Here is a 26504-nt window from a genome sequence, read left to right as displayed (position 1 = left end):
AACTGTTGCAGTGTTTCATTATTTAAATAATGAATGACAGCTGCAGGCTTTCCAAAAACATTGATTATGATGTATGAAACTGAGTCAAACGTTTCTACTTCCCAGACTGTTACCAGTTCCAGTTACATCAGCGGTTTTTATTAGATAATAAACAAGTCCCTGTCAAGTATTTTGATACCTATTATATACATATATCTTACGAGAAGTGTGAAAATGCAAGGGGGTATCTTATGCATAACTTTTGCAGCTTAAAATGTTATTTTCCACTTTTTCATTTTCCTCACATTTGACACCTTCTTTTTTAAGTCACTTGAAAAGCGTAAAAATGGGTTTTCACTGTATATTGTACCATCAGTTTACAGTTCATCACACTTCATACAACTTCATATACACGAAATGCAAGTCAAATAGTTATTACCACTTGTTTGAAAATTCTTTTCCAAGCAGAGCGCAGGTATGCAACAGATGTCAAGACAGTCTCAACTTCTCTTCTCATGACAGTAGTCAACTCATGAACATGCACATAAGAACAAATTAATTTTGTCCCAGTATGCTATTCAAAGTGCAGTATTTTACAAACAATAAACAATGCATGCAAAAGCCATTCATCGGCTAGGAAGACATGGGAGTAACACATTACTTTTCTTGACTTTTCTTTTGTTCTTTTGTGTGTGTGTGTGTGTGTGTGTGTGTGTGTGTGTGTGTGTGTGTGTGGAGGGAAGAGTAGATGACAAGGGAGGCAGCGGAAAGAAAGGTGTGATTGTAGATTAATGGAGTGAAGTGAGAGGCATGGGGACAGGGGTGAAAGTGGCTGTGGCATAAGAGGATAGTCGAAACTAAGACAAGATAAACTATCAAACATCAAACAATGAGTTCTCCAGGTAGGAAGATCAACAATGTAGGAAAAGACACGTTGCTACTTCTTCTTACTGTAAGTAGCAATCTGTCTTTTACTACATTGTTGACAAGGTAAACTGTGGAATTTAAGAGTGTGTTTTAAGGAGAATTCCCATCTATGTAATCCAGAGAAAGTGCTACAGTGGGGCAGGTTTGAGATCCATGTTGCATGGATTGTGAAGCAACCATTGAAGTCAAGAATATTATGCTCAGTAACATTTTCTGTCACTGGGTCGTCAACTTGGCTGTTGGTCACAGTTTGGCAGTGGCCATTCATTTGGGCAGAAGGTTGGTGGTCATGCCCACGTGAAAGACTGCAGTGGTTATAACAGAGCCAGTACACGACATGAGTGCTTTCCCATGTGACACTGCCTCTAATAGGATTGGATGTGCCTGTGACACGGCTAGAATAGTTAGTGCTGGGTGTGTACATAGCACATATCATACAGTTGGATCTTCCATGAGGTATAGTGTATGTGGCTTAAGGATATACCAGGCTCTCTTTTACAGTGGGTAGGCGATGAAATACTGCTTTGGCCAAGGTGGGAAGGATTTTCTTCATTTTAGGACACAGTGATAGTTGAAGCACTGGAGAAGGATGTGGCTATGTTTCCAGTCTCCTTTGCAGCTGGTTCATTGGGGCAGCTAGAGAATTATCAGCATTTACAGGTATAGTGTGAGATAGTAACTAGTGGATTAGGTTTGGATGGCAGTGCTTATCTATGAATGCTTGGCTGTCACTTCAGATGCATGTTCCACAAGTGATCAGACTGTGTGGAAGTGAAGGCAAGTATCAAAGTGAAAGTACTGTTAATGGTTTCTGCACTTTATATGGACAAAATTTTGATGAAGCCACCAGAGAATTGGTGGTCAGTGGGCATGAATGTGGCACACTGGGCTAAAAAGGTTCAGGTGAGGTTGCCATGTAACTTATGGCAAAGATTGGTTTGTATATCTCCTCCTCATATACATGCAAGACAAAAAGGAACACAGTGATTAATTAGAACACAGAACTTCCCTGTGGCAGAACAAGATGCAAGACCTGCCCTGTCCACCCATCTACCCATCCAACACCTCCTACTCCAGTCCTATTACAGGCTTATCCTGCCCAATCAGAGGCTGGGCTGTGTGTGAAAGTCGCCATGTCGTACATCAGCTCTGCCACAAATACTGCACAGCTTTTTTTGTTGTTTTGACTATCAACCAGCTGTTCACCATGATGAATGACCACCACCAAATTGTTGCCAAAGACAAAGTTGACCACCCGACAGCACAACCATCAGTTGAGCACAACATGCTGTTTCAGCAGCTGCTTCACAACACAGGTCACTTGGATCATTCTCTCGACCATTGGCTTCTCTGAACTACACAGGTGGGAGTCATCCCTACAATGCATCCTCCACTCCTGTAGTCATCCTGGTCGCAATCTCCAATAACTCACTGCCCCACACCCTCCAGCTGACAGCTTCCCCTTCCTCCACCGTGTTGACTTCTCCCAACTCGTGACACCTTCAGTGTGAGCTGTTCCCCACCAGCTCCCACAACTGTGCACCATGTGCCTAGTCCATATACCTCCCAACCCTCTCTCCCCACATTCCTAGCCACCAAACCAGCTGCCTCTCTGAGCCGCTGGCCGCCCACCCCCAAGCCCTCACCCTGCCTCCAGCCTCCCTCTTCCTCTACCCACCTCACCCATCACTAACCCCATCAAAACCTAGTCCACCTGCCTAAATGCAGCACTGGCACTGTTAGTCCTGCCAGCAGCATTAGGGACATAGGTATTTACATTCTTCCAGAACTTTCCTGCAACATTACTGCAAAGTACAAGACTTCGAAACAGTAGAGGGACACATAAATAATGGACTCTGCGCTCTTGTGGCAGACTACCAAAAGACCACCTGAAACTGAATCCGGCTAAAACTCAGATATGTGCTTTTCATCAATGAAACAGACGCCAACAGAAAATTAAGTCATGTGGGGTGTCAGGGAGCAGGAGCACTGTCATAATCCAAGATATCTGGGGGTAAGACTGGACTGTGCACTAACATTTATGAAGCACTGCCTAAACAAAACAAAAAGTATCCACCCGCAGCTCACAAGTAGCGGAGGGGATGCCTAATCGACAGTACTCAGAACATTGGTACTTGTGTTACATTACTCCATTGCTGAATGCAACTGTGCTATTTGGTACAGTTCTTTTCGTGCCATGCGCATAGATGTTGCCCTCAATAAGACGTGTAGAACAACATCAAGATTCTTGAGGTCAACAACGACCTACAAAATTTTATTCAGTTTTGACACTATTTGGACTGTGAAGTCTTTCAAGATTGATTACTTGGATAAAAATTTTGTGATCAGCTTGCTCCATCAAAGCAGTGGAAATTAGACTCTGTGATAAAAACTTAAGTTGCAACACCAGTTGTGCACTTAGCAGCACATGGAAATGTGCACTTCATAAAAAAAAAAGAAGAAGAAGAAGAAGAAGAAGAAGAAGAAGAGCACAGAGGATGACGTCTTGTAACTTACCGTCTGATACGAGTAGTGGCATTGCTAGAAATGCTGAGTAGAGTGTGCAAATATTATCTGTGGACATAGAGAGCACTGCCTCAGTACACACTATTCCTGTTATGTCATAATGATGTAATCCAGCGAACCAGATGCATTCACTTGAATATAAATGTGGGAGCTTTGTCAGTTTCGCAGCAGTCAGTATAGCCCCCGACACTGATGATGGAAGTAGTCCTTGAAAGCTTGAGATTTTATTCTATACTATTTGTTGTTATTAATTTAATTATAACACTTCAGTCTGACCAAATTAATGGATTTATTGCATTCTCTTCATGCCTACTTTTTTAACATTGACTCTCATAGTTAAAGCAATAAAAATAGGTTTTGGGACCTACCTTTTTTTGAACTGTTTGTGTAAAATGTAGCCCAGGGCCAACATCCCATGAGATGAATACGTGAAAAGTCCCTAAACTATCGTCAAATTGTCCATGAACTGACTCTCAACATCCTATAACTGAACATCCAGTTTGTCACATTCTCATGCAGCCATACCAATTGAATTTATAATTTTTATCTCAGGTTACATGTTGCATTGTATTGCTCCCCACTCCTGATGATATCGTTTTGACCTTGCAATTCCACTCCTTTTTCTCCCCCTCTTGTAGCTCGGAAATGTTTTTTCTCTTGGTGAAAACAAAAATTTGAGAGAAAAAATGGGCCTGTCTTGTGTAAAATAACATAATTGGAAGTATGATGATAGTCATTACCTGAATGAAACATCAACAACCAAAGGTGATTACATTGTTACCTCATATACAGTAATTAATTTCCAAACATTAACAATAGTGTTGCCCTATTCTGAACTAATGAATGAGCACTACAGTTGAAGTTTCTGTGAAGCAAAAATACAGTATACTGAAATATATAGTGTAAATAAAATAAAAAGAAATTTCCACATGGGAAAAATATATTAAAAACAAAGATTCCAAGACTTACCAAGCGGGAAAGCGCTGGTAGACAGACACAATAAAAAAACACACAAACACACACACAAAATTTCGAGCTTTCGCAACTGGCGGTTGCTTCGTCAGGAAAGAGGGAAGGAGAAGGAAAGATGAAAGGATGTGGGTTTTAAGGGAGAGGGTAAGGAGTCATTCCAATCCCGGGAGTGGAAAGACTTACCTTAGGGAGAAAAAAGGATAGGTATATACTCTCTCTCTCTCTCTCTCTCTCTCTCTCTCTCTCTCTCTCTCTCACACACACACACACACACACACACACACACACACACACACACAATTATCCATCCAACTCTTTGCCTTTAAATATGTCTGCTTGTGTCTATGTATGGATGTGTGTGTGTGTGTGTGTGTGTGTGTGTGTGTGTGTGTGTGTGTGTGTGTGTACCTATCCTTTTTTCCCCCTGAAGGTAAGTCTTTCCGCTCCAGGGATTGGAATGACTCCTTACCCTCTCCCTTAAAACCCACATCCTTTCATCTTTCCTTCTCCTTCCCTCCTTCCTGACGAAGCAACCGCCGGTTGCGAAAGCTCGAAATTTTGTGTGTGTGTTTGTGTGTTTTTTTATTGTGCCTATCTACCGGCACTTTCCCACTTGGTAAGTCTTGAAATATATAGTGTTGCACAGATAAGCCACACCTTAATTTAGTACAGTTGACTCTTGGTAAATTGAACCTTGATAAATCAAATATCTCGATAATGAAACATGTTTTCAAGTCACTTTAAAAAATCCTTGACCAATCAAAGAAATCCTGTATGTTTTTGTATATTTGATAAATCGAAGCAATTATCATGCTAATACTTTTTGCGAACAGTCTGGAATTCAAAGTCAGTAGTTCTCCGACACCTGACAGTTTTAATTGCTTCGCCAGCTGTTAAGGTAATTGTTCTGCCATTCAACTGTTAATGACAAACATTTGCTTTCTGAGCAATCCATAATTATTATGGTACATATATCAGTTGTGAAAATTACTGCGAAGAAATGTAAGTGTTTGCCTTTCCCCAAAAAGACAGTTTATGGATGCCGTGGAATTTATAGTCTGGTTAAATTACTTGTTAAGTGATGTCCGTCACTTGCTGCTACAGTGTTGCCATGTTGGCTGCTAGTTACTGCTCGGTTATTGCCGACACACAAATATAATGGGTCACTTTCACATGTGCTGTTAATGAATAACGTGGAGCAATGTTGGAACCAGTCTCTTCGAGGTATGATGGGAGTGCTAGGTGCTCTGTCAGCAGCTAATTTTAAGTGACCAGTAACTTTTTGCTTTTGTTAGTTATCTGAAACGTCCTCATACTGACTGCACTAGGTGCCTTGTTGCCTATCGATGAGCAGTCCCTGTTACAGGTTATAAGAATGATAGGTAGAAAAAAATAGGAGCAAAGAAAAAGTCAACACAATGATGAAACTATTGAAAGAATGCAATCTCTGCCATAGGCTGTATTGCACTTTATTAAAATTGTACTATTAGGTAATTTTGGCCATGAACCATTATTGAGCACATTTGCTATGTCTTGTATTACAAATCATACTCGTCACCTTCTTGTATGAATGTGACGTAAAAGAATGTGATGGACATGATATGTAATAAATGGCGTAGCAGATGTGCTTGATAATGGCTCACGCCAAAATAATCTAACATCTTAATAAGGCACAATAGCGCTTACAGTGGACAGTGTATTCTTTTATTAAACACTTAGAGGCTGTGGATCCCTATGGAAGTAAAATCTTAATAATGAAACTGACACGGCAAAGTATTAGAAATGAAAAAATTACATTTAAACCAATTAACTGAATAAAAATTATACTCAGTCATTTTATAAGATTTAGAAATGAAAATTTTCAAAGATGTGACAAGAATCTAACATGTGACCTTCTAAACGTCAGAAATGTATGTTAACCACTATGCTATGTTGCTGTCCTGCATTATCCTGTTAGATTTATGACTTTCCAGAAGCAGTGACAACTCTGATTTGCTGCCTTCAAGAAGTTTGACTTCACGTACAAAGCTTATCTAATGCAGGCCGACCTCTATGATGGTGATAATTGTATATGTGATGCCGAATCATATTTTTCACGGAAGGATCCTGCAGTGACTGATTCATACTGTGTGTGAAAGGTCCGCATTTTGTTGGTTTTGTGTGTGTGTGTTGTGTGTGTGTGTGTGTGTGTGTGTGTGTGTGTGTGTGTGTGTGTGTGTGTGTTTTATCTATGAGCTAAACTCCACCCGAACAGGCCTCGGAAGACCCAGTGGTACTGTCCGACCAAGGCCTCGGAAGACCCAGTGGTACTGTCCGACCACCATGTCGTGTCATCCTCAGCCAATAGACTTCACTGGATGCAGATGTGGAGGGGCTTGTGGTCAGCATACTGCTATCCTGGCAGTCACCAATTTTTGTGACCAGAATGTTTGTTATCAATCTGATGAAATGTGAATAAAAAGCATGATGCCAGGAATTGAGATCCAAAGTTCCAAACACATCAATAAACAAAACCCAACAAGGAATTGGAAGTGAACCGATTAATTGTTGTGGCAGTTCGACAGCGATGAGCAGTTCAGTCGTGACATTGAGCCTCTCTGATTGGAGGAAACAAATTCCAACGCATGAAGTGTCAACTGACAAGTAATTTTAATCAGACTAAAAATTAAAGAAGGGTACAATGAAAAGTTTCTGGATTCTATCATCCACACTCAACAGTGCTGAAGCAGAGAGATAAGATTGCTGAAAAGTGCCATAAAAGGCGAAAGCAGACTGGTTGAAGTCAGATACTGCCACTTGAAAAATACTGACTGTTGTTGCTTCATCAATGTAAGAAACAAAACATATCTGTCTTAGGTTATATACTTAAAAAAGACTGTCATTCACTGTTAGTCTGGTCTTGAAGGATTCGCCACTAGTGAGGGATGGCTCACTGACTTTTTAAAAAAGATAACTCCATTTTTTAGATTTTTTGAGAAATTGAGAGCTTTGAACAGTTTGTTCAGCATGAAAAAATGAATGGAATTTAAATTTGCTGATGTATTCTTGGAAATTTATTTGTGCTTTTCATTTGAAATGTTAAATTAAATAAAAAAGTAATTATATGGTAAAAAAACAGCTTTCTTTTAATTTATGCTCTAGTTGCTATTTTCTGCTCTCACTTGTAAAAAAAATACATATGATATTGAAACTATAGTATAAATAAAATAGAAAGAAACTTTCACGTGTGTGTGTGTGTGTGTGTGTGTGTGTGTGTGTGTGTGTGTGTGTGTGTGGGCGCGCGCGCGTGTACACCTGTCCTTTTTTTCCCCCTAAGGGAAGTCTTTCTGCTCCCGGGATTGGAATGACTCCTTACCCTCTCCCTTAAAACCCACATCCTTTCGTCTTTCCCTCTCCTTCCTGAAGAAGCAACCATCTGTTGCGAAAGCTAGTAATTCTGTGTGTGTGTTTTTGTGTTTTGTTCATTGTGCCTGTCTGCCGGCACTTTCCCGCTTGGTAAGTCTTGGAATCTTTGAAACTATAGTATGATTTTTAACTTTTTATTTTTGCTTGTTCCTGGTGCCATTTTAGTCAGTGAACTCTCAGTTATTGGAACATATTTTTTAAGTCCTTTGAACTATAAATTAGGAAGATTAGACTATACATGCTTTTTTATCTACTGGCTTTCCCTAAACTGGAACTAAACCCATATTCTGCATGACTGCATAGTTTTTCAAAGTACCGTCTGCTGGTAGTTGTACACCTTGCTCTGCAACTCATGAAACAGTGTGTGGTGGAGGGTACTATTTAACCATATTTGTCTCCTTCCTTTTCCACTTGTGTTTGAAACATGGGAAGAAATATTGTCACTATGTAAATTTTTCAAAGTTTATCATCATGGCCAGATACAAAATGGATCATGATCAATTTTAACTAATAACATCAATATGGACTGTTTCAATGCAGATAAGAGCTCAACATGCTGATGGTATTGAAGCCATTAGAGGAGGTAAATTGCTTGAGTTTCTTCTGGTAGACAATGTTTTCAGTCCTTATGCATTACAATCAACTTTCACCTTGAAATTAAGACTGTATGTTCACAAATTTCATTAACAGAAGATGAATTTCACTTTTTCTCATATCCAGGATTAACCCAAACAAGCTGCAGTCGCCACAGCGGAAGTTGGAGGCTCTGCTGGCCCAGGACCCTGCCCTGAAGGAGAGTGCCCAGCGGGCATTTGTTGCTTACCTCAAGTCTGTCTTCCTAATGGCTGACAAAGCAGTGTTCAACATCGAAACACTAGATACTGATGCTTATGCGAAGTACGTAAGATACATGAAAGACACTGTAATATTATCTAGATGTTACTAGATAGAGGATTAAAGTATGGAAAGAACACTGATTCCATCACATTGTCTCATTTTGTATGCTGTAGTGAGTAACAAATTAGTGGAAGTGCAGAATGATTCAAAACATATATGTGGATAAATACTGTTTATCAAACAGAAAAGGTGTTCAGCAGCAGACAAGTACTGTGGTTATAATTCTGTTGTGTTCCTAGTTGATAAATAAATAATATATATTATAAAATATTTTACACTTGAGTGCAGTATTAACAATTAATCACAAAAAGGCAGTAGAAGGATCAGCTGCCAGAATGTAAATAGTATACATTATAGTCATTTTACTTGCACAAAATATGATATAGGTAAGATGAAATTCTTTCCCCAGATTTGCCATTAGAAAAATACAGGGTTATCTTACATTTGCATTTAAACTACCACTGATGATGTCAATGTTTTTATATTGTGTAAGAGATCAGTATAGGGAGCATCATACATTTACATATGAAGCTTTAGCAATGGAGATCTCATTTAGATTTATTTTGAAGAATTTGGAAAGATTGGAGGGGGGGGATAGTAACATCAACTTGACTGAAAATTGGGACCAATGTGGGGAGGGGATTGGTGAGTGGACAGCAAAATTCGATTGCTGCCACCTATGGAAATGTATACCATGTATTTTGATATTTTGTAAACATGTACCTCATTTAAAATACAGTTTGAACCCATTTGTTGTCGAAATTGAACTGACTTTTAAAATAGGACAAATACTCAACAACAGTATACATTTCTGCTGGAGTTGGTAAAAGTCTATATAAGGGTCAATGTTGTCAACATTCTCCATGAGGTATGATGGGAAGGAAAGGGTTGCTCCATCTGCTGGTTTTATGGAGCCAGTAAGAAAGCAGCAAACAGACAATACGTTTGGAAGCAAGATATGGAGAATATTGTCATATTCTCACATTGTTATAGATGTGAAATCAACTGCGTATTTGGACAACAGCTATGTTCTTAGCTCCTACTGAACCACTACCTCACAAATCACAGCATATTTGGAAGATAGAGCCAAATAGTTGACAACCAAGAAATAAAATTTTATGGTGCCCATTTCACTTCACTTACGTCACTGCCTGACCACCTCCTTGGAAATCATGACATATTCAAAAGAAGCTATGGAAGGAGCAGGAGGAAGAAATAAATGCCAGTAGGCTTATTACAAATGAAGAAGGTTATGATACCGGTGGTGGTGGTGGTTGTTGTTGTTGTTGTTGTTAAAATATATTGAGACCACATTTAACTGTCTTAGGTAGTAAGCAAAAAAGGATTTGAAGAAAAAAATTGACGTAAACCATTCCTTTTTGTGTATTAACAATAATTATGGAAATTTCTGGATGAAAAAATGCGTATTATTAGGGAACTGTAACAGCTCACTTATAGCGCACTGATGCGTGGAGCATAGAAAAACATAACAGAAAACAGTATTCGCATTAGCGTTCGTGCTCTTGCCCTTTGTGCAGTAAAAGTACACACATTCACAGAAACGACCACACAGACACCCGAACACACTGTCCCACGGCCCTAGCAAGACAGGTTATTAATTATCATCGTGTATGCTGATGAAGGTGGCAAAGGAGTAGGGAAGGGCACACTAGGCAAGGAGCAGGTAACAGGATGGAGTGCATTAAGAGATAAAGGAAGAGTGAAAGGAGTGGGGGGGGGGGGGGCAAAGGGAGTGGGGAAAAAGAGAGGAAGGTGGAGATGACAAGAGACATGGAAGGGACAAAAAAAGAGGGGGGGGGGGGAGTGCCCACAGGGAGGAGGAGGAAGACATGTTAGTAAACTGCATGCATTTCAGCAAAGAACTTGCAGCAACATCAGTATATACCTACAGCACCATGGCTGTTTGGTATTTGACACATGAATTTCATTGCCAGGCCACGCAGCATTCTAGGATCAACCAAGAATAATATCAACTTATGTTTAGAATCATAAAATACCATATGATGTTTTAATGCAAACAATCATATATGAGAAAAGTCCCTCAAGTAACATTCTAACCTGTGCAGTTTTAATGTCATAGGCTGACCCAGAGAGAAGAATGGGTTTGACCCTAATGCAAGAAACATATGGTTCTTGAATTCACATTTATGCTGCCTTTCATTCATCTGAAAGGTAAAGGCTTTCCAATATTGCTGTCGGGAGTTTAAAATTAGTTTATAACCGTGTAGCAAGCAGGACTTAAGACTTTCTAACAATTATTTCATCAACTGGTGAATAAGTATCCTCCCATTTTGCTTTCATCTGTGCAAACCTCCAGAGACTTTCTGAGGTACAACAACCTATGTTTAGGCTTTCCACATTTTATTTTTACAACATACCATCTGTGGATGTGCAGAGTAGATCACTAATATTACTTGCCAAGTAGAAGTAGTATGAAACAGCAGACAATCATCAAATAAAGATAATAACTAGCCAACGGTGGTGGTGGTGGTGGTGGTGATGCAATGGTTATTTTATCCTGTTTGTTGTTGCTCGACATCAGTCTTTAGTGGCCAGATCGAAATACGTAAAGTTGAGCATGTTAAAAATAGTATCATGGATGAAGAATAATAGAGAAAAGCCTAAATTTACAACTATTTGTGTGGCTGGCTGTTCACTGAACTAAAAATAACTTTGTAAAACCTAAAAATCTGTTACATAAAAGATTAAGCTGGATATCACAGAACTCAAAACAAAAGACATTTACCACACTCACCTCATCATCTAAAATAAGGGACAATTATCAACCCCCCCCCCCCCCCCCCCCCCGGCCATAATTTCAATCAAACACGCTTTGTTAAAATAACTTGAACTAGAATGAGTACTTCACATGTTTAACAGACAGCTGAGTGTTTCTACTGGTGTAAAAAGATAGGTGGCAGAAGATAATGCCCTACAAGAAGATACTTCCATATCTGAAGGGAAAGATGAACACCACAACTGTATAACTGGTAGTACCTCCTTCAGCTTATTATCCATCACCTTCTTCCTGTTGGCACATGAGCTTTTATGTCAAAAGTGAAAATATTCTCAGAAGAAAATTCTGAATCAATTGTTTTCATGGAATTCTTCAGCCTCCAACTTGTTGGGACTGCCATTTGATTGCTGAGATGCATCACTAAAACATTCATGAAGAAGAAAGAACTGAATGACACCCCTTAACATAAAATCAAACTATAGAATATCTAAGATGGAATCTTATGAAAAGGAGAGTTGCTACTCACCGTGGAGCAGAGATGCTGAGTCACAGATGGGCACAAAAAAAGACTGTCAGAAAGTGAACTTTCCGCCGACAAGGCCTTCGTCAAAAATAGACACACCCCCTGCCCACATACACAAACTCTCACGAAAAGCAACTCATACACACACGACAAGAGCCTCTAGCTGGCTTTAGCAGCCAGGGACTGTGGTCATGTGAGTGAGAGTGAGTCCCATTTGCTTGTGTGTGTGTGGAGGGGGGGGGGGGGTGTCTGTTTTTGAATAATATCTCCATCAGGTGCAGCATTAGGAGTAGGAATTAGAATAAAGGTGGAAAAGGATATTGTGTAGGTTTGGTGGGCAGCAGAACTTTGGGTGATGTGGGTAGGGTTATAGATAAGAAATTCTTCATTTCAGGACATTGTGATAGATAGTCGAAGCCATGGTGAAGGATTCGGTTGAGCTTTTTATGGCTAGGATGATACTGGATGATTAGAGAAGTGTTGGTTGGTACCTGGTTAACAGTTTTACGATGTCAAAGGAGGCGGCGCAATGAGGGATCTGTTTATGGATGAGCTGGACAGGGTATTGTCTGTCATTAGAAGCTTTGGTAAGGTTATTAGTACATTTCCACAACTCCTTCTTTCCACTGTAGATGTGGCATCCATGGATGACAAGGCCACAGAGAAGAGACTTTTTGACATGGAATAGGTGACAGCTGTCAAAATGGAAGTATTATTGGTGGTTAGTGTACTTGATATAAACAGATATGTTTATGGACCATCTGAAAGGTGGAGATTGAGATCTAGAAAGGTGACTCAATAAATTTACAAGAATTAGGTGAAGTGGATTTGGGAGTAGGTGTTTAGGTTCTGGAGGGAAGAGCAAACAAAGTATGTCCCTATCGTGAGTCCAGATCATGAAAATGTCATCAAAGAACCCAAATCAGACAAGGGATTTAGGTGCTGATTGGGTAGACTGGATTCTTCCAGATGACTCATAAATAAGTTGGCACAGGACAGTGCCATGCAAGTATCCGTGGGAGTACCATGGATTTGTTCATATGTTTGTGGGTTAGACTGTTGTTGACCAGGAGGTTTAGGAAAGAGGTGGTGGGTTTAGTACCATGAAGATGGAAAAGGCTGGGTTCCAGAGCTGCAAGACCGTGACCACAAGTGCATCCACAAAGAGCAACATGTAATCTGACAATGGAAAATCCAGGATGGAATAATGGTGATAATGGGACAGGAACTGTGGAAAGGCAGTTAAGGAAGTGAGCAGTATCTTGAATGAAGGATGGGAAGTTATGGACAATAGTTTGGTTGTGGTGGTCAACGAAGACAGAGGTTCATTCTGTGGGAGCATTGTATCCAGCACAAAGGTGGGCAATCAGTAGGGAGACCCGTGCAGTTGGGTTTGTGGATTTTATTTAGGTGAGTAGACAGAAGGCACAGGTGCAGGAGGGGGCCACGGGGGGGAGGGGGGGGGGTTGCTAGTGTGAGGAAAGAGATGCATTCAGGTGTCAGGTTTTGGGGTGGATCTAAGGCCTTGAGGAGCTGCCGAAGGTCACTTTGGACATTCCAGAAGACTAAACCCATACACACATCTGTGGTACTGCCATGGGCACCATCCAGTGCCAACTTATTGATGGGCCGTCTGGAGGAATCCTTCCTATACATTCAACACCTGAAACCCTTGTCTGGTTCAGATGCACTGATGATGTTTCCAGGATCTGGACTCAGAGCAAAGACAACCATTGCTCTTTCCCCCATGACCTAAACCTAAATTCCATTCGTCTGGTCTTTCTCAACTCAATGACCCATGTTCTTAGATGTCGATATCCGTCTATATCTATTTGTATGGAGCACTCCCATGGCTAAGTGTACCACTACTTTGGCAGCTGTCACCCATTCCATTGCAAAGTCTCTTCCGTACAGCCTCACCATCTGTAGGTGCTGCATCTGCAGTGGAAAGCAGGTGTTTTTCAAAATAATCAATAATCTTGCCAGAGCCTTAAGTGACAGACCACATCCTACCCAGCTCATCCATAACAGATTTCCTCCCCTGATACTGGTAAACCTGTTAACCAGTCATCAGTCAACATCCTCTGGTGATCCGGTATCACCCTGGACAAGAAAGCTCAATCACACCCTACACCAGAATTTTGACTACCCCTTGTCATGCCCTAAGACCAGGCATATCCTGTACAAATTCTTATCCTCATCACCCAAAGTAGCATTCTTGTCCAGAAATGAGAGATTTCTTACCTATAATCCTACCCACATCATCCATGTTTCTGCTGCCCACCCAACCTAGAGAATATACATCCATATTCCAATCCTGCTCATAATCCTGTACCCTACGGATCATTCCCCTGTGGCTAACCCAGGTGCAAGACCTGTCCCAAACACCACTTCTACCGCAGTCCAACCATATGTGGAAGCAGCCATGTTATGTATCAGCTATACTGCAGTTACTGAACAGTGTTCTTTGTAGGCATGACAAGTAACCAACTGTCTACTTGCATGAATGCCGACCCTTAAACTGTGGCAAACCACAAACCTGACCATCCAGTTGCCGAAAATGCTGCACACAACAACACAAATTACTTCAGCAGCTGCATCCCTGTGCAGGCTTTTGGGGATATTCCCTTCTTGCATAAGTTTCTCTGAACTATGCTTATTTCTCACTGCCTAGCTTTACTTTTTCTCCACACCACTCCTTTCTTGTATGCGATCTGCCATGTACAGTCTTCTCATCACATGGTATTTTATGATAATAAACATGACTTGATATTATCCTTGGTTGATTCTAGAATGCTGCATGCCCTCCAGTGAAATTCATGTCTCAAATGCCAAATAGCCGTGATGGTATGGGTACTGATGTTGCTGCAAGTTCTTTGCTGAAATGCATGCAGTTTGCTAATATGTCGTAATGACATTTTCTGAGCTCAGTAGTCTGTAGAATTGTGGCCACCAAAATGTTTATTCAGTATATGTTCTCTCAGGTTTCCACTTCACTGTGCTATTATGTAAAATTTATGTGCATAGAGGCGTAAAACCTTTCACCATAACTTATTGTAATATCACTCTTAACAACTGAGGTTTGTGTGTCACCGATTTATTCTTGAGAGAGAGGAAGTGAATTACCTTTTTTATTTGCAATTTTGATTAAGTTTGTTTGATGTTGGTTATTAGTTTTACATAATTTGTCCTCTTCTAGGTCCCTAGGTTTGGCTATACCACCACGAATTCGATTCCTACAGAAGTACCAAAAAGCTCAGCGACAGAAGCAGCTACATATGCTTGAAGCATCTGGAAGGGACAGAGTGGTAATTCCAAGCCATTCTGTAGATGCTCCAGTGGAAGACGACAGCGTTGCAGCTAGTTCTGAGCATGACGAGACAGATGACAGCAGCAGTGAGAGTGACCACGACCATAATGGCGCTGCTGGAGACATGCACTGGACACTCGGTGGTGAGTTGTGCTTCAGTCAGTTAGATTCTGGGGCGCACTGGAGTTTCACTAGTGCATTATTACTTAGTGAGCTACTTTGTTGTTTAGCAGATTTTAGTATCAGTACTGAGACTGTATGTCCTATTAAGTGAAGTCCCACAAGTGTCTCACAGATATGCTGGCTGACAAAAGCCTTCATTATGTTGTTTGATTCTATTCTGTTCATGACTTGCCCCAGTACTTATAAGTGTAGTTCTCCTGAAATGTGCCAAAGATTGTTGTGAAATAAGGAAATACTATAAATTGAATCCATTAATTTAGGAATACCACTTTGAACGTGAGGGTCCCAGTTCTTCGTGTGAAACTTTCACAGTTGTTCCATGATTGAAAAATACCAATGTAACTAAGTAAATACTACACTTAGGTGACAGAAGTAATGAATACCTCTTGATATCATGTTGGATCTCCTTTTCCCTGGCTTAGTGCAGCGACTTGATGTTGTGTGGGTTCAACAAATCGTTGGAAGTCTCTGCAGAAATATTAAGCCATGCTGCCTCTATAGCTGTCCATAATTGTGAAAGTGTTGTCGGTGCAGGATTTTGTGCACAAACTAAGCTCTTTATTATTTCCCATAAATGGTAATTGGAATTCATGTAGGATGGAGTAGGTGGCTACATCATTTTCTCAAATTGTCCAGAATATTCTTCAAACCAATTGAAAATAATTGTGGCCTGGTGACATGGCACATTGTCATCCATAAAAATTCCTTCATTGTTTGGGAACATGACATCCATTAATGGCTGCAAATGGCCTTCAAGTAACCGAACATAAGCATTTCTAGTCAACAACTGGTTCAGTTGGACCAGAGGACCCATTCCATTCCACGTAAATACAGACCAAACAACTATGTACCCACCATCAGCTTTCACAGTGACTTGTTGACAACTTGAGTCCACGGCTTTGTAGGGTCTGTGCCACATTTGAACCTTATCACCACCTCAGCTGACCAGGCCATGGTTTTCCAGTCATTTGGAGCCCAACTAATATGACCACAAGCCCAGGAGAGGCACTACAGGCGATGTCGTGCTGTTAGCAGAGGCACTTGCATCGGTCGTCTGCTGCCGCTGCCCACTAATGTCAAATTTCATTGCATTGTCCCAATGGATACGTTTTTTGTATGTCTCACATTGATTTCTGTTGTAATTCCATGCAACGTTGCTGGTCTCTTAACAGTGACAACACTACACAAACTCCACTGCACTCGGTCGTCACGTGAAAGCAGTCAGCCACTGCATTGTTCGTGGTGAGAGTAATTCCCGAAATTTGGTATTCTCAGCAGTCTGTTGACACTGTGGATCTTGGAATACTGAATTCCCTAATGATTTCTGAAATGGGATGACCCATGCATCTTGCTGTAGCTATCATTCTGCATTCAGATTCTGTTAATTCAGACATGCAGCCATAATCATGTTGGACACCTTTTCTCATGAATTACTTGAGTACAAATGACAGGTCTGCCAATGCACTGCTCTATTATATCTCGTGTATGTGATACCACCACCATCTGTTTATGAGAAAATTGCTGTCCCACGACTTTTGTCACCTCAGTGTGGTAAGATAGTTTGTCGCTTAGCAGCTTTTGGTATCAATACTGAGACTGTATGTCCTGTTCAGTGAAGCCCCGTGGATTTTGCCTATGATACAGCTAATAAGTTTCACAGATATGCAGCCTGACAAGCCTGCACTATGTTGTTTGATTTAGTACTGTTCTAGACATGCCCCAGTACTTACGAGGGACGTTTGAAAAGTCTGTGCAAAGTCCGAGAGATGGCACCACTGGTACTTAACGAGGTCATGTTTCGTTAGTAGCATCTTTCGAAAGAAACGGTTATTATTGGATCTGTCTAACTTATGGTTATGTTTTGTTACAGATTGATACGAAGTAATTTGTATAAAATAAGAAATCTTGGTATTGATGGCAGATTCTTCACGAGTTACATTAAGTGGATGTAGCTGCTAGTAAACTTTCCAGGATGTGAGGTCATGGTCCAAGAAACTCTTCTGTTCCTGATGGTTCATCCAGAATTGCACTGGACATGCTCAGAAGCGCGCCTCTAGTGAGTCTTACCGACTTACTCGTAGGACATCTGAGCACGACATAAATACTGTCGGAAAGGGGGTGCGTTCAAAGTAAGATGTGATGAGCAGAGATAATCTGTGCCAAAGATAAAAATTAACAATTGATTGTCATCTTGTCAAAGATAAAACCATCTAGCAATTCTGCAGATCTACTGTCCGAATGTCACTAAGTTTCATTTCCTCCTCTTTCCTATTAAAATTATGCTGATGCTTATAAATTTCAATGGCTTCTCTACATAGTCGTGGATAATAATGTGACATTGTAGATAAAATTTCTGTTTCAGAAAACTTCACTTTGTGGTTTCCTGACTGAAGAGCATGCTCTGCTACAGCTGATTTCTCAATTTTTCCTAGTTGGTAAAGACTTTTATGCTCTATGCTCCTCTTGGTAGTTCTAATGTTAACTTTCCCAAACGTACATGGAATTTTGTATACACCACATGTCGGCAGAGGAGGATGTTTATCCTTCACAGATCTGGATACTTGTATTATTTTCTTTGTTGGTCTAAAGACAGATCTGATATCATGTTTCTGTAAAATCTTACTGATCTAATCCGTTACTTTTTTAATAAAAGGGAGAGAAACTGTATTCTGCCATTGTTGTGGTTCATCCTTGTCCTTCGGTCTTCTGTTCCTTGGTCGCAAAATTCTCTTTACTTGTTTCTCTGAGTAGCCATTTTTCTCGAAAGCCTGCTTCAGATGTTTTATTTCAGCATCCAAATGTTCCAATGTGCATATCCATTCAGCTCTGTCGACAAGTCTTTTAATGGCACCTCTTTTTTTGTGGACGGTGATTGGACTTTTTATGCAAATATCTGTTTGTTTGTGTTCCTTTACGGAAAACTTTATGTTCCTAACTTCCATTAGACTTTCTTGTAGATAAAACATCCAAGAAAGATATTCTGTTGTAGTTTTCCATTTCCATGGTGAACTGGATTTTTGGATTAATTTTTTTAGATGATCAAAGAATTCGTCCAAAGCCTATCTACCATGGTACCAAACCACAAATGTGTCATCCACAAACCAGTACCAGCGAGATGATTTCTTATTTACTTTGTCCATGGCCGATTGTTCGAATTTATCCGTGTAGAAACTAGCAGTCGCAGGGCCTAATGGGTTATGCATTGCTGCGCCTCAAGTTGCTCATAAAATTCATCGTCCCACTGGAACTGACTTGTATTAAGTCAATGTCTAAAAAGAGCAGTCAAATCTCCTGGGAAAATATCTGTTATAAAAATCATAACTTCATTAACTGGAATAATAGTGAATGACACTACATCGAAACTTACAAGAATATCCTCAGGAGCCAAAATTAGTCCTTAGAGTTTTTCAATAAAATAATGTGAGTCTTTTACATATGAATCAGTTCTCCCAATACTTGGTTGTAAATGAGTTGTCAGTTACCTCACTACTTGGGAGAATTGATGGCACTAACTATGGGTATCAAAGGAAAATCTATTTTATGAGTTTTGGGTATGCCCTACAGTCTAAGACACACAGTTTCACTCTTCGACAAAGCTCTTTTATCTTCTTTTGAGTAGAGGTAGATGACTTAATCAGATTGTTTGTTTTCCTCAGTATGCTGGCTGCAGGGTCCTTCGTAAGGTTTTTGTACTGTCCTGACATTAAAAGGTTCACCATCTACAACAAAAGAGAGGTGTCATTAAAAGTCTTATCGATAGAGCCAAATGGATATGCACATCGCAACACCTGGATACTGAAATAAAACATCTGAAGCAGGCTTTCGAGAAAAGTGGCTACTCAGGGAAAGAGGTAAAGAGAATTTTGCGACCAAGGAACAGAAGACCGAAGGACAGAGATGAATCACAACACCAGAAAAATATAATTTCTCTCCCTTTTATCATAAAAGTAAAGGATCAGATCAGAAAGATTTTACAGAAACATGACATCAGATCGATCTTTAGACCAACAAAGAAAATAAGTCAAGTACTCCGATTTGTGAAGGATAAAAGCCCTCCTCTGTCATGTGGTGTATGCAAAATTCCGTGTACGTGTGGTAAAGTTCATATTGGAACTACCAAGAGGAGTGTAAATACACTGCTACAAGAACACACAAGTCTTTGCCAACTAGGAAAATACAGAAATCAGCTGTAGCAAAGCATGCTCTTCAGTAAGGAAACCACAAAATGAAGTTTTGTAAAACAGAAATTTTATCTACAACGTCAAATTATTATCCATGGGTGTGTAGAGAAGACATTGAAATTTATGAGCATCAGGATAATTTTAATAGGAAAGAAGAGGCAATAAAACTTAGTGACGTATGGACAGTAGCTCTGCAGAATCCCTAGACAGTTATCTTTGACAAGATGACAATCGATAGTTAAGTTTTATCTCTAGCAAGGATTATCTCTGCTCATCACATATTACTTTGACCATGCCTCCATTCCTACAGTATTTATATCACTCTTGGATGTCCGATCGGTCAGTCGGCAAGACTCAGCGGAGGAGCGTCTCTGAGGATGTCCAGTGCAGTACTGGACGAAACGCAGGAACAGAAGAGTTTCTTAGATCATGACCTCACTTCCTGAAATGTTAATCAGCAGCTATCTCATCCGGACGTGAAAGCCTTCATTCTGTGATGAAGTGGATGGCCCTTTCTCATTTTCTGCTATAGTAGCATCCTGTCATTTCAGTTTTTGATATATACAGCACTACTCATGGTGAAATAGTATTAGTAGTCTGGTATGAGGAATATTGGTGGCAGAGTTTACAAAATATGCTGTAGCATTTCCCTTCGTCTAATTTTAGTCTGAAAGTGATCATATGAATATGAATAGGTGAAGCAAATAAATGTGACTACAGAATATTAGTTGAAGTGACAGAATGATCTGCAGTAATAGCTGAGGTCTAGGTCAAGTTGACAGTTGATAATTTGGTTGCCAGCCAGTGTAGCCCAGCGGTTCTAAGCGCTTCAGTCTGGAACCGTGAGACCACTACGGTCGCAGGTTGAATCCTGCCTCGGGCATGGATGTGTGTGATGTCCTTAGGTTTAAGTAGTTCTATGTTCTAGGGGACCAATGACCTCAGATGTTAAATCCCATAGTTCTCAGAGTCATTTGAACCATTTGATAATTTGGTTGAGTTGATGAAGCTACCAAATGTGAATATGAAATGTATGTTGAGGTGATGGAACAACCTGTAGCCTACCCCAAAGTCTCCATAACTGTAATGTCTCTCGACCGTATACTGTATTGGCTGTGAAAAACAAACAGTAATTTAAGCTCCCGTATACCTGTAATAAGTGTTATATAGATACTTCTGACAGGATCAGAGACAAAGGGGATGGGGCTGTGCGATGGGTTACTTCTGACAGGATCAGAGACAAAGAGGATGGGGCTGTGCAATGGGGATCATGTGCAAACAACCCAAAGAAAAATTTAAAAAAGGATTTTTACGTCTATGAACTTTTAATTTTCTGAGAGAACTTTCTCAGTCATTAAACACCTCAGTAGGCAACCATAATTGTTTATGCTGCATTCAGTGTTCTTGTGAGTTGCCAATGAGAAATATTGAAGCAGATAATGTCAGCCTGAGAAAGTGTTCTCTTGTAAGTGGACAATGTGATTTCTGTCGATTATTTTTGCAGCTATGGTGTGTGAATTGCTTCATGAGATCACACGGATACAAAGCTATAGAAAGATGATATTTGAAGTAGGTTGAACTGCAAGAGCCTTATTGCTCTAAAGAAGGGTACTAAGGAGGAACAGTGGAGCTACAGAAAGTGATGCTCAAATATTTTGCACGCTGTGTTCACATTAATGCCATTAAAGTGCTTCTGTGATCACCATTCTTGTGGATGAACATTCCATAACTATATACTAAACAAGGGACAATCCAGATAGGAATATCAGCAATGTGTAGTTTAATGTGACTGCTTCTAGGTCGTGGAGGTATGCCTGCCCAAGATTGAATCTGCGTGGTCCATGAATGTCTGAAAGGGGGGTTGGTGTGCCTGCCAGCCTACAAGTGGTTTTTAGATGGTTTCCCACATCCCACTATCTGTATACCTGGTTGATTCCCATGTTGTGCCTCAGGTGCAAACTACACAAACATGAAGTCCACTTTCTCACACTTGAACACAGAATTTACTCTATACACAGACGGATTGGTTACAGAGCTTCTCCCTTGTGGGGGGGGGGGGGGGGGTGCATGAAAGACTGGTGACCTATGCTATGTGTTATCTGTAGACACTTACTCAGAAGCAACAACACTCTGATTCACAGATTGTGCATCATGTCCGATCCTAATAGCCTGCCAGCTGAGCTTCAACACCTTAGCTCAATTTTCCAACAGAATGGCTATTCTAGCAGATATAACACTCACACTTTCCAGCAAAAATGAGTATGTATAAGGGAACAAAATGAAGAAACAGAGACACCCTTTATCATAGCATACTTTCTATACTTTTGAGGATTTCGTCTAGTATTGGAAGAGTCCTCAACAGACAGAACAGCAGATGTGTTGTTTTGTCCCCTGCAAAACTGAGGAATTTGTTGGGTCATGTCAGAGACAATCTTGCCGTCAGGAAACGAGTATACAAAATTCCTTGTGTATAGTGGCTTACATTTGCCAGACAAGGGATACAGAGGGAGACCAGTATAATGAACACATCATCATACATGCCTCTACACCTGAATAAATCTGCTATAATGGAGCAGTACCTTAGTACCAAACATCGTATGATGTGCAAGAAGAATAAAGTTGAATCCTCAGTTTCATCTTTGTGGGAAACTGTGATAAAGAAGGCAATATTTGAAACTTCCTGGCAGATTAAAACTGTGTGCCCGACCGAGACTCGAACTCGGGACCTTTGCCTTTCGCGGGCAAGTGCTCTACCAACTGAGCTACCGAAGCACGACTCACGTCCGGTACTCACAGCTTTACTTCTGCCAGTATCCGTCTCCTACCTTCCAAACTTTACAGAAGCTCTTCTGCGAACCTTGCAGAACTAGCACTCCTGACAGAAAGGATACTGCGGAGACATCCCCCAGGCTGTGGCTAAGCCATGTCTCCGGATACTGGCAGAAGTAAAGCTGTGAGTACCGGACGTGAGTCGTGCTTCGGTAGCTCAGTTGGTAGAGCACTTGCCCGCGAAAGGCAAAGGTCCCGAGTTCGAGTCTCGGTCGGGCACACAGTTTTAATCTGCCAGGAAGTTTCATATCAGCGCACACTCCGCTGCAGAGTGAAAATCTCATTCTGTAAAGGCAATATTTATTCACACAATGTATAACCTAATAAATAGGAACACAGAATTACAATTAAGTACAGTCTGGAACCCCACTCTTGCTGTTGTTAGACAGCTGTTGTTGAGAGAAACAAGTATTTCTGATGACAGTTCCACTGCAACATACTGGATGATGCCAAAAATTTTGATTTCTCAGTCAACCATACTGATACTCGGCAACAGCAATGGTGAACTAACACTAGCACAAAAGGCTACAGTTCTGTTTCTGGTCTTCCATTTGGAAGCAACTTGGTCACATTAACCAGCAACACCGTCTGGCAGTTTTGAGTAGTTGCCTCAAAGAAATGCTGTTGAATGATCTGTTGACAGATCCAAAAGCCATATGTTCAATATATTTATTGTTTATGAGATTCCTAAATAGTGAGTTGGATATGGTTCCAAGGGCATCAGTGACACTTAAAAAGTATGTTTCCATATAATGACACCACCTAGTCAAAAAAATATGTAAGCATTCTTTTGGTTGTTGGGAGGATACAGTTAAGTATAAGAACAGTTCAGTTCACAATATTTTCTTGATGTTGTTCATAAGTTGGCAACATGTCAGTTACATGTAATAATGGAGGTACTTAGTAAGGATAAAATCAAACAGAAGTAACAATAAGGGATGGATAGGTCCTGAGATTAAAGCATTTTGTGTTAGGAAGAAAGAGCTCTACATAACTAATTCAGAGGACAACTTGCAATCAAGTTTTGAAACTTCATTACCGTTAGTTTTTTCCCCTCATTTTTTAATTTTTTTCTTTCATTCTGTTGTTAAAGAGCAAACTCACGCACTACGCTAAAAAATTAAATCACTCCAAGAATAAGGCAAAAACAATTGGAACGTTCTTAAACAAATAAAACTAGTGCTCCTATTACAACTGGGCCCCCAGAAAATAGCTCTGGCAGAAATGGGGATACTTCCATATTATTGGCCACCAAATTATCAGTGGCCCAAAATGTTGCACCCATTAGTCAACAACCAAATACAGATGCACTAGATTTACTTGTGCATGCACTGCATGCACATCTGACAGACATTAGTTTCAAAAATTCAGCCCGTAAGTAGATTAGAAACTTCATCAATAAAAAATCAGTAATTCTGCTGACTATAATGTTGTTTCTAGCAGAATATTAAAATTTTATGGTGATTTCATATTATTGCCCCTTAGCTGCCTTTGTAATCAGTCACTGTTTCAGGGCTTATTTCATGGCAGACTAAAATATATTGCAGTAACGCCCATCTGTAGAACTCTGTATAAGCAAACCACCTCTGATTACATACCTATTTCACTTCTTTCAGTTTTTTGAAATGTTTGAGGAAGTGACATCTAGCAGAAAATAGATTCGTTTAACTGAACAGGATTTGCTAACTGCCTTTCAGTTTAGCTGCTGTAAAGGATTGTCCACAGACGAAACAGTTCAAGACTCCCCTTGCAGAGTCCCAGCAGAGATACACAAAAACACTTAACCATGTTCATATATTTTGTGACGTTCCCAAAGAATTTGATTATGTAGTTCACAACTAAAGCATTTTGGAATTAATGGTGTCCCCCCTTGCATGGATGGAATCATATGTTCATAAAAGAAAGCTGACAGAATGTGTCACAGGCATAAAGCTAACCTTGGAACAGGGGGAACGTAACTTGTTCTTCCACAGGGGTTAATACAGGGCTCCCTCTTGTTTCTAACCTACATAAATATCAAGCAAGGTGGCACATTGGTTAGCACACTGTACTCGCATTCAGGAGGACAGTTCGAACCCGCGTCCGGCCATCCTGATTTAGGTTTTCCATGAGTTCCTTAAAATGCTCGGATGGTTCCTTTGAAATGGCATGGCTGACTCCTGACCTACCACAATCTGATGTGACCAATGACCTCGCATTTGGTCTCCTCCTCCCAAATCAACAAACCAACCTACATAAGTGATCTTCCTGTGACTTTAAAGAGCTCTTCAAAAACTGTAATGTTTTCTGATGACAGAGGCATATCTGTTAGTTGTCCAAACTCGACCTTGGCAGGCACATCTCAGATGAAAGTGTACAAGTGGTTCACAGGTAACAGTTTGAGTCTTAATCTCACAAAGACTCACATTATGTGATTTCAAACAACCAATAATGAGCTATGGTGCTGAAACGCAATATGTGAAATCTTCAGGATCCAGTTGAATAACAAGTAAAAATTGAGTCATCACACAGATAAACTAATCAAGAAGCTCAGTTCAAGGTGTTTTGTCTGTAGAAGCCTCTCTCGTTGTGTCGACCTAGCTCTTTAATAGTTTGTGTTACTGACAGTAAAAATCAGTTTCAACTGGTTTGTGATTCACACATCACAGTACAAGATACAAAAATAATTTTCATATAAACTTTGTCCCATGTTTTAGAATAAACCCATCTACTTTAAAGCATGTATGGGGAATTCTTACCAATTCAAAATAAAATTATACGAGATGATCAAAAATTTGCCGTTTGAAGGCCCGACAGTCCAGAATTGGCATGCCAATCAGGCAAAGCCGCCATGAGCATTGAGGCAGTCATCCCACTGACACACTAGGTTGAAGACATCCTTTTGGTAAAACACTGTGTCCTGCTGCGTGAAGGAGTTCATAACTGTGTGCACCACATCCTCGCCTTACAGGAATCATTGAAGCTTCAAAGGCTTTTTTAAGGGACAGAAGGCATGATAGTAGTATGGGGAGAGATTAGGCATATCGGGTGGGTGTTCAAGTATGTCCCATTTGAGTTGGAATAACCTTTGTGTTAAGACAGTCACGTAATGGAGATGTGTTCTATCATGGAGCAGCAGCATCCCTTGTTGCACAGACCTTGATGCACCATTCCACATGGTAGTTTTTGACAGAAATGCTGCCCCATACACATTCTTCGTCATGGTTTTTAGGTGATGAACTCATCAAACCATGTTCAGAGCACATTTTTATCTGGAAAGGAAGTTCTTGTAGGTTGTTTAGTAGAGAGTGGAAAAGGTAAAAATCTGATGGCCCAGTATCAGGTGAATAAGGTAGGTGTGGATTGACTTCCCAGCCCAAGTCCTGTATTGTGTTTTTTGTCAGTCTAGCAGAGTACAGGTGGGTTTTATCGTAGAGTGGTGGTGTTAGCTACATGGTAAGTAGCAGTGTTTCATATAAAACTGCATGCCAAATAGTAATTTACTCTAAACAGGACTCAGTACTTAAAGTGGTAGGTAATTAGGTATATATTTTATTTGAAAAACACCAACATAATCAAGTAAATATTAAGCTACCAACAACTGATAAACAGCAACTATTCAATGTAATTGAATAGGTAGCAGCTTTCTTTTTCTTTTTTTTTCAGATTAACACCTTTTTTCTAACTTACTTGATTAAATTTAACTGTCCTAAACAAGAATAGCTTTGAGCAATATAATGGTATTTTATTGTTCATTCAGTGTAAAAATTATGTTTCTGTGATCTCCTCGTCTGTTATTAATATATACTTTGACTCATTTCAAATCCCTGAATTTTTTTCTTCTTGATAGTGTCTACAGAACACATTGAATGAATGAGTGGATAGCTCTAGCTACTCAGTTTGTAACTCTGGAACTGCCTATTAATTTGTGCGTTGCAGTCAGAGGTAGTGGTCGTGTTGAGATGCAAGAGATTGACATAAATTTCTCCAAGAAATTTTAATCTGACTTTTCCGAATAAATTGTCATGCTTATGT

The 26504-nt window shown here is 40.1% G+C and overlaps 1 protein-coding gene across 2 annotated transcripts in view; it reads left to right on the top strand.

Annotated features, from left to right (window-relative positions):
- LOC126281936 (probable ATP-dependent RNA helicase DDX10) overlaps positions 1-26504 on the top strand; it is a 93318-nt gene that overhangs the window by 52179 nt on the left and 14635 nt on the right. For both annotated transcript variants that reach the window (XM_049981281.1, XM_049981282.1), the window contains exons 9-10: positions 8530-8706; positions 15187-15440. In XM_049981281.1, coding sequence (XP_049837238.1) covers positions 8530-8706; positions 15187-15440 — 431 coding nt within the window. The remainder of the gene's footprint in view (positions 1-8529; positions 8707-15186; positions 15441-26504) is intronic.

This window comes from Schistocerca gregaria, chromosome 7 (assembly GCF_023897955.1).
Source record: "Schistocerca gregaria isolate iqSchGreg1 chromosome 7, iqSchGreg1.2, whole genome shotgun sequence".
NCBI classification, from domain to species: domain Eukaryota; kingdom Metazoa; phylum Arthropoda; class Insecta; order Orthoptera; family Acrididae; genus Schistocerca; species Schistocerca gregaria.
The sequence above is the reverse complement of the archived record's forward strand: the minus strand, read 5'-3'. Positions and strand labels throughout refer to the sequence as shown.